General features: G+C 64.0%; 2 protein-coding genes across 4 annotated transcripts in view; both read right to left on the reverse strand.

Annotated features, from left to right (window-relative positions):
* The window catches only part of SLC25A22 (solute carrier family 25 (mitochondrial carrier: glutamate), member 22), a 20,484-nt gene that overhangs the window by 7,988 nt on the left and 4,105 nt on the right, over positions 1-8,391 (reverse strand). Inside the window, exon 2 of the mRNA XM_011930015.1 lies at positions 1,494-1,497. The gene's annotated coding sequence lies outside the window, so the exon portion shown is untranslated. The remainder of the gene's footprint in view (positions 1-1,493; positions 1,498-8,391) is intronic.
* On the reverse strand, positions 771-6,647 carry PIDD1 (p53-induced death domain protein 1). Of its 3 annotated transcripts, none has more exons than XM_011930012.1 (16): positions 6,576-6,647; positions 5,506-5,875; positions 4,598-5,011; positions 4,108-4,317; positions 3,969-4,023; positions 3,621-3,822; positions 3,418-3,543; positions 3,017-3,196; positions 2,791-2,938; positions 2,561-2,696; positions 2,338-2,488; positions 2,119-2,242; positions 1,972-2,039; positions 1,719-1,832; positions 1,405-1,604; positions 771-1,155 (listed from the first exon to the last, which is right to left on the reverse strand). In XM_011930012.1, the coding sequence occupies exons 2-16, from the start codon at positions 5,798-5,800 to the stop codon at positions 897-899; spliced, it is 2,682 nt and encodes an 893-aa protein (XP_011785402.1). In that variant the 5' UTR covers positions 5,801-5,875; positions 6,576-6,647; the 3' UTR covers positions 771-896. The 3 variants fall into 3 exon arrangements, with proteins under 3 accessions (XP_011785402.1, XP_011785401.1, XP_011785403.1); XM_011930011.1 differs by having other exon boundaries at positions 1,921-2,039; XM_011930013.1 differs by lacking the exon at positions 6,576-6,647 and having other exon boundaries at positions 1,921-2,039; positions 2,594-2,696; positions 4,598-5,063; positions 5,506-6,080.

An 8,391-nucleotide genomic window follows, 5' to 3' on the forward strand; every position in this document is an offset into this window, starting at 1 on the left:
GCGCAGAGGCCGGGCCGCGCGTCCCCAAGGTCCTTTCTTGGTTTCCGGGCCTCAAGGCCCTGCAGGGACAAGGACCCGCGGGACGCGGGCAGGTGGCAGAGCGCCAGTGGATGAGGGTGCCCTGGGGGAGGCGTGGCCTCCAGTGCAGACACAGGTGCTCCGTGGAACTGCTGGGCCAGCGAAGTGGAGAAGTGGAGGCACAACCCCGCCTGCCGAACAGCGACTTTGTATCTAAAGCACCCCACTCGTGGCTGGGGACAGTGGCTCACGCCTGCAATCCCGGCACTTTGGGAGGCCAAGGCAGGCAAATCACTTGAGGTCAGGAGTTCGAGACCAGCCTGGCCAACAAGGTGAAACCGCCCCCTCCTCCTCCGCGTCTACTAAAAATACAAAAATTAGCCCGGTGTGGTGGCAAGTGCCCCTAGTCCCAGCTACTCAAGAGGTTGAAGCAGGAGAATTACTTGAACCTGGGAGGTGGAGGTTGCAGAGAGCTGAGATCATGCCACTGTACTCCAGCCTGGGTGACAGAAATTCCATCTCAAAAAAAAAAAAAAAAAATCCCACATGGGTTACTTTGTAGCACAGCTCTTCACTCCCAGGAAGATGAGGACCCACAGGAGGTCCCAGGCACAGTGGGAGAGAACAGGACCAGGCTGTCGGACACCTGTGCACAAAGGGTTCCCTCCCCGCAGGGTCCAGGCCTCTGATTACCCCGCCACCCCCACCCTCCAACGGCTTCTCCATCCAACAAATAAATTGAGCTCTGAGACGGTGAAACGAACAGTGCGGGTTTGTTGCCCACGGGGACCCCTGTCCCCACACACTGGAGAGGCTTGAAGGTGGGGGCTCTGCCCATCTGCTGGGGAATGTCTGGGCCAGCCCACAGTCTGTGGGGCCTAGGCCTGGGCAGGCTCTGGGGGCTGTGGAGCTGACGAGCCAGGCAGAGCGGGGTCCTTGGGGGCCAAACCCGTGCGTCGGATGCCGTCCTGGTACTTGCGGCAGCCGAGCTCCAAGACTGCGCGCACCTCTTCTGCCACGTCCTGCCGGTCACTCTGCTCCAGGGCCTGCACCAGGAGTCCCACAGCCCCTGGCTGCCCAGCCTGGCGCTCAGCCCAGGAGAAGAGCATGTGGCGGATCTGCCCATCCAGATCATCCCTGCAGGCAGAAGACGCGTGACAGAGGGGTCCTACCCACCTGCCCAGGACCCGCCACCACACTCTGCCCTGGAGTGTGGGGGAGTTCCCAGCTCCTTGGGCCAACTGCGGCCAGATCTTTCCTTTCCAGCCTGGTGTTTGCCCTTCGCCCACCTCCCCTGGAAGAAACTTCTGTCCGCATCAGGTGGGCCCTCCCGGCAGCCAGGGCTCGGCCCTGGGGCTGGCAGCCGGCGGGTAGTGGGAGTCTCACCGGAACTCGTGCCGGATGCGCTGCAGCTCACGGTAGGGCACGCCCAGGTGTAGGGCCACAGTTGGCCAGTCTGGACCCAGGCGCCCAGCCACGCTCAGCAGGTTGCTCTGTGTCAGAAAGCCGGTCTCAGCATCTCCCAGGTTCAAGGGCGCCAAGGAGAGGCCAGCCCCCCGCCGTGGCTCCTCGGAGCTCCGAAGTCTCTGTTGGAAGGACAAAGTGCAGTCAGCCCTGGGCTCCACCCAACTCCACCCCGTCCCCCTGGTCACCGCGAGGCCTCGGTCCTGCCCCGCCCCTCTGCTGTCCCTCAGTCCTACTGGCAGCTTGATGGGCAGCGTGGCCATCCACAGGGCGTCTGCGCCCTTCCTCTGCCGGGCAGCCTCAGCCTCCTCGGGCACCTGCACAGGCACCGCGCCACGGTAGAAGGACACCTGAAGGGGCATCCAATGGGGTTCAGAGCTCGGTCCTCTGCCTAAGGGGCCTGGGGGGCCTCTCCCCTCGCCCACCCCCCTCGCCCACCTGGCCCCGCACAGCCTGCGCCTCCCGGTCCAGGGTGGTGGTCACGTATACCTCCTTCACGTTCTTCAGGTGTGAGTAGAAGACAAAGCAGATTCTGCCCTCCACGCAGTCAGGGCGGTCTAGGGGGCAGGGGTGGGCTGAGCAAGGAGGGCGCAGGGAGGACGGTAAGGCTCCCTCTCTAGGACAGGGAGGTCCTACCGGCATCCACGTCGATGCCGCGCTCAAAGGCCGCAAAGAACTCTTCGCCCTCGAACATCTCCACCGTGTCAGAGGGCTCGGGGCCCCGGTACCGCTCCAGCAGCCGCCGAAGGGTGGCATCCACCTGCAGGGAAGCCCGTGTAGCTTGGGACCCAAAGCCCTGCACCCCACCCCAGCTCTCTGGTCGCCACCCTGCTGCCCTCCAGCCTGCGCCCTCACCTTGTTTCGGGGCAGGCACTGCAGAAGGACCTGCTCAGGGTCCCGGCGCCGCTGCAGAGCGATGAGGTTCACACGGTGCAGCCGCAGCCGCTCCCAGGCCTTCCGAGCCAGACCTCCCACGCAGTTCTTGGTGGTGTACCAGAGCCAGTACCTGGGAGGGCTGGGGGTGAGGGGGGCTGTACAGACTGGGGGAGGGGGGCTGAGAAAGCTGGGGGGCACTGACCAGGAGAAGTGTGTGACCTGGAAGCGTGCGTACAGGTGGGTGAGCTCCAGGACCACCTGAGCTGTGATGTCATCCCAGGTGGCTGCAGGAGGGGCCCAGTACAACAGGTGCAGGCGGGAGCGGTCCAGACTGAGGCCTGGGGATGGGAGGGTCAGCGGGCTGAGACCCCCTGGCTGGAGACTCCCGCCACCCTACGGCCACAGGTCCAGGTATGCCCCATGGCCTCTCACCTGTGATGCCCGAGGGCAGAGGCAGCTGCACGGTGACTGGTTGGAGGAAGCTGGGGGGACCGCTCTGTGAGAGGCACAGCAGGGGGCTCACTGCAGCCTCTGGTTCTCCCAGGAGGGCCTGCAGTTCTCGGCCAGCCATGCGCACCACCTGAGGCAGACGGGCCCCTGAGCACCTGCCTGTGGGCCGAGGCGCCACCTGCCACCCTCGGTGCTGCCCTGGCCATACCTGCATGGAGACTCGACGAGGTTCCTCAGTGGCCCCAGGGGGGAAGATGACCTTGACCCCAGGATGACCCGAGGAGCACAGCAATGTCCCCTCTGGTGGCACCAGGCAGGCATTGGACACAGGGCGGGAAACCACAAGGAACCAGGAGAAGTGGGGTGCCTGGCAGTGAGCCCAGAGCCGCTGAGATGGGGGAGCAGGGAAGTCAGAGGAGCCTGGGTCAGGACACAGGGAGCAGGATCCAGGAGGGACGGGGCGGGGTGGAAGGTGCCAGGGACATGGGGGAGCAGGATCCAGGAGGGACGGGGCGGGGTGGAAGGTGCCAGGGCGAGGCTCTAGGCAGGGGTGCGCGGCTCAGGGAAGCGGCTCCCCAGTCGCTACCGGCAGGCCTGGGTGGTCCTCACCTGGGGTGCCTCTTCCTCCAAGTAGGTCTCCAGGTCACCCCAGCTGTTGTCATTCCGGGTCCTGACCACTACTTCACGGCAGCGCCGGGCCCGTGGTGGGGTGAAGAGCAGCCACAGCCCCACATCCTGCCAGGCAAGGGTGGTGTGAGGGCTGGGGCCAGGCCTGGGCCCACACACTGCCCCCCGCCACACCCTGGCCATGCCTGCTGGAAGGCCACCCCATGGGGCTGCAGCTCCAGCACGTGGCTGAGCAGGGCATCATGAGGGCCCAGGGGCACGAGGCCTGGCTCTGGCAGCAGCAGCCGATAGCGGATGGTGATGGGGGTGGCGGTGGCTCCCGCTGGGAACTGCAGGCGGACACCACAGGCCAGGGTCACTGAGCAGCCTCGAGGGGTCACAGGAAAGCTGAGTGAGGAAGGAGCGAGCCACGGGTTAGACCCAGAAGGGCCTACGTGTCGGAGCCTGGACCCAGGAACTCTGGAGAAGGTGTCGGAGGGGCTGGGGCGACAGGCAGACAGACTCTCCTCCAGCCCCCTCAACCCACCCCATACCTGTCCAAATCTGAGGTCAAGAACAGTCTGGGCATTTCTGGAATGAGGGCTGTCACTGTGGAGGGGACAGATGTGTGATCAGGACAGTGGGGAGACCCACGTCCTTTCCCAGGTCTGCCCCCTTTAGCACCAAGCCCACCTGGTGAACTCGGGACGTCTGGTGAGGCCTCACCCAGGGGGTTCCCCTGCAGGCGCACAAAGGGGGCGTCTAGCAGCTCAGGGGGCAGGTCCCGGAGCTGGTTGTCCCTCAGGTCGAGCCGGGTGAGGAGTGGGAGGCGGGCGAGGCCGGCTGGCACAGACGCCAGGAGGTTGCTGTGCAGGACAAGGAGCCGCAAGGACCGAAGACCCGCTGCGGGCAGGTGCTGGCTTAGGCTCGGCACCAGCCCGGCCTGTGGCACTGGGACACTCCTGCCACCACCTCCCAGAGCAGCCATTTCAGACTGTCCACAGCTGGGCTCAGAGAACTCCGACAAAGCCGCTGAGGGAGTCTCAAAGGCCAGGGAGGTGGAGGGACTCCCAAGAGGCAGCTGTGGACCAAGCCTGTGGGTGCAGAGGCCCCTGCAGAAGACGGGCAGGCTTCAGGGGTCCTCCCGTGGGGCCAGTGTGCCAGGGGCGCAGCAGCTACTCACCCAGGGAGGCCGGGAGGCTCTGTAGCCGGTTGGAGGCCAGGTTGAGCTCCAGGAGGCTGCCCAGGCCTCCAATCTCAGGAGGTAGCGTATCCAGCAGGTTCTGAGAGAGATCGAGGCGCTGCAGGGTGGATAGGGCCCCCAGTGCTGGGGGCAGCATCTGCAGGCAGTTGTGTGTCACCGCAAGGAAGGTGAGGGCGGGGAGGGCCCCCAGAGCCTCAGGCAGCTCAGAGAGGCAGTTGTGAGACAGCAAGAGTGCACTCAGACCTCGCATCCGCAGGACACAGGCCGGCAGCGTCTCCAGGCTGTTGAAGCTCAGGTCCAGGTGGGCCAGATGGGCCAAGCCACTCAGACCAGAGGGCAGGGTGGTCAGGGCACCCCGGAGACAGGCACCCAGTGTGTCCCGGCGTTGCCCTCCTGGGAAGGGGGGAGGCGGATGTGGCCCTCAGAGCCAGGTCCCAGATCGACCCTGCCAGCCAGAGAAAACAGCTGCTCGAGAAGCACCGACCTCCCACCCCACCCCCACCCCAGCCAGACAGGGACTGACAGAAACACTGGAGAGGTGCTACAGATGGAAGGAGGCAGGGATGGAGACCACCGGCTCATCTCAGCTGAGAACCATCACCCAAAACCTTCCCCAGGAACATCATCTGCACTGTGGTCAGGAGCAACCCCCGCTGGGCAGCTTCAGGGTCCGGGAGCCAGGGCCCAGCCAGCCTCACACTGGGGGTGGTGATCGCCGAGGATGGCGATGGGGCTGGACATGACCAAGAGCAGAACAGTTCACACCTGGGGAGCCGGGAGGGGCAGACTGGAGCTGGGGCTGGGACCCGGGTTTGCCTTTGAGGACGTGCAGCAGAGACAGGGCAGAGCAAGAGATGGAGACAGGGCCCAGAACAGGTGGAGCTCACCTTTGAGGACCAGGGAGCGGAGGCAGGACAGGCTCTGAGGCAGCTGGACCAGGGTGGCCTCCAGCAGCTGAGGGTCCTCGTGAGTGCTCAGACGCAAGAATTCCACCTGCAGCAGCTGAAGAGGCTGCTGGACACACAAGTGCAGCAGTCGTTGGCAGCCCCCGGGATACAGGTCCAAGCTCAGCCGGTTGCCGCCCAGGAAAGGCAGCGCCCTGGACCCTGCGTCCGCATCCTCCGAAGCATCTCCTGCAGCAGCAGCTGCCTCCAGCTCTGGCCCCTCCACCGCTGCAGCCATCGCCCACCGACGGTCCTTGGAGGCCAGACATGTCCCAGCACGCAGGCAGGCCTGTCCAGGCAGGGCCCAGGAAAGCTACAGAGACAGGAGAAGTGAGCGGGAGTCGGGGAGGGCCCTCCTCTCTTTGGGGAAACAAGGACTCTGGCTGGAGTGGGGAGCTCTTGAGCCATCTGGGCCTGGGCTGCAGAGTAGGGGAGACCTTGTGGTCACCCTGAACCCCCAAGGCCTGGGTCACCACTGGAAAGAGGGTTGGAGAAAGGGACTGCCATGGCTCGCAAGAACACCGGGCAGTGAGACCTCACTATTAGCAGCAGAGCCGGGGGAGTGAGGCTTCAGTTCTGGTCCTGGAAATCTGGCCAGTGGAGCCGTGGAGCTGCGAGGTCATCAGGGCTGTCCCCCAGTTCTGGAGATGAGCCCCCCTTCTATTTACATTGGCTTTACCAGGAGGGACGTGACCCTCCTCTACTGCCCCGAAAGTTAGGGAAGGCGGTGTAAGGGTTAGGGCCTGGGACGTGAGCCATTGGGCAGCTTCGGGGTCCTGGGGCCGGGACCCCAATTCGTGAGCCCTGGAGGAAAGCTCTCCCGCCCTTTCCAGTTCGGTCCACTGGGGTGGGTGGTACGCCGCGCACGACAGCTCAGATGGCGTGGGGGGCGGGCTCCAGCCCCGAGGCAGGCTCGGGATCCCCCGGGCGTCGGGGATGGGAACGGCACCCACCCTCCTGAAAGCAAACGTTCACCCCGCGGCCCCCCACCGCCCGCCCCGGCCGGCGGGTACCTGCGCTCCAGGCGGCGCGCACACGGGGGCTGCTCAGCGCGCGCTCGGCCCCTGGGATCCCGCCCGCGCGTTTCTGGGTGGGCGGGGAACTGCAGACCCCGCCCCTTGGGCCCGCCCCATCAGAACCCGCCCCCTGCGCCGGGATGGGGTCCACGGGGGCGGTCTCCCAGCTCCTCTTCGACCCGCCTTTCCTCCGCCCGTCGCAGCCCCGGAGACGCGGACGCGACCCGTCCATCTGCCAAGCCGCCCGCGCAGCTGCGCTCGGCTTCCTGTTAGTCCACCGGGACGGAGCCGTCCAGCCTCCCCCGCCCGGAAGGCTGCGAAACCCGCCCTTTCCGAGGTTCTTGGGGTCCCGGGCCGCTCCCAGGCTGCAGCCCCGGCCCCAGGTGCGTTCCCAGGCCGGGGTGACAGGCGTACTCTTGCGGCTGCCCCGCACCCACCCCTGCTACAAGCCGGAACAATTGCAGTGCTCTTCCCAAACCAGCCCCAACGGCCTCCTCAGGGAAGCCTGCCGGGACCTCCTCTCTGGACCTGCAGAGACCCTTCCTTTCGAGCCATCACTCTGGGCCAGAAGCAGTGAGCCTCCTGGCACTGCCTCCTTGAATCACGCAGGGGAGAAGGAGGTTTTAAAAGAGAAGATATTGAGCGGGCGCGGTGGCTCACGCCTGTAATCCCAGCAGTTTGGGAGGCCGAGGCAGGTGGATCACGAGGTCAGGAGTTTGAGACCAGCCTGGCCAACATGGTGAAACCCCGTCTCTACTAAAAATACAAAAATTAGCCGGGCGTGGTGGTGCGCGCCTGTAGTCCCCAGCTACTCAGGAGGCTGAGGTAGAAGAATGGCCTGAACCCAGGAGGCAGAAGTTGTAGTGAGCAGAGATGGTGCCCCTGCATTCCAGCCTGGGCAACAGAGCAAGACTCCCTCTCAAAAAAAAAGAAAAGAAAAAAAAAAGATCAGATACTGCTCGAGGCCCTGTAGCTGGTGAGGGTCAAAGCCAGCCGAGAACCTGAAATTTGCCCTGTCTGCCTTCCCCACCAACCTGATACCCCCAGCGGGCCTGTGCTTCATTCACCAGCTTTCTCGCCCAGCAGAACAGGTGCTTGGGGAGGGAACAGACACCACCAGCTATGCCTGCTTCTTTACTCAGGTCACATCAGTGGCGCCTTCTTCCTTCCACTTCCCGGCTACCACCATCCCTCCCTCTGGGACGAGCAGGTCTCTTCCAGGACTCCCTGCTTCCATTCTCCCCAGCCCCTTCCACGTAGGGCCGGGAGGGATCTTTTTAAAAACTAACCACAGGCGTGATGCTGTGGCTTACACCAGTAATGCCAACATTTTGTGAGGCTGAGGTGGGTGGATCACTTGAGATCAGGAGTTCAAGTTCAGCCTGGCCAGTATGGTGAAGCCCTGTGTCTACTAAAAATACAAAAATTACCCAGGTCTGGTGGCAGGCGCCTGTAATCCCAGCTACTCTGGAGGCTGAGGCACGATAATGGCTTGAACCCAGGGGGTGGAGGTTGCAGTGAGTTGAGATCTCCGAACTGCATTCCAGCTTGGATGACAGAGTGAGACTCCCTCTCAAAAACAAAAACAAAAGGCCAGGCGCGGTGACTCACTTCGGTAATCCCAGCACTTTGGGAGGCTGAGTCGGGCAGATCACAAGGTCAGGAGATCGAGACCATCCCAGCTAACACGGTGAAACCCCATCTCTACTAAAAATACAAAAAATTAGCTGGGCGTGGTGGCGGGCGCCTGTAGTCCCAGCTACTCGGGAGGCTGAGGCAGGAGAATGGCTGAAGCAGAGGTTGCAGTGAGCCA

Source organism: Colobus angolensis, unplaced genomic scaffold (genome assembly GCF_000951035.1).
Source record: "Colobus angolensis palliatus isolate OR3802 unplaced genomic scaffold, Cang.pa_1.0 Scaffold84, whole genome shotgun sequence".
Taxonomy (NCBI): domain Eukaryota; kingdom Metazoa; phylum Chordata; class Mammalia; order Primates; family Cercopithecidae; genus Colobus; species Colobus angolensis.

What these genes read in the sequence shown, in the direction of transcription:
- PIDD1 (XM_011930011.1), bottom strand. Translation starts at nt 5,800, where the DNA reads ATGGCTGCAGCGGTGGAGGGGCCAGAGCTGGAGGCAGCTGCTGCTGCA. An exon ending in CAGGTCACACACTTCTCCTG is followed by an intron (nt 2,489 to 2,560) that starts GTCAGTGCCCCC and finishes CAGCCCTCCCAG; the next exon opens with GTACTGGCTCTGGTACACCA. An exon ending in AGTGCCTGCCCCGAAACAAG is followed by an intron (nt 2,243 to 2,337) that starts GTGAGGGCGCAG and finishes GCTTCCCTGCAG; the next exon opens with GTGGATGCCACCCTTCGGCG.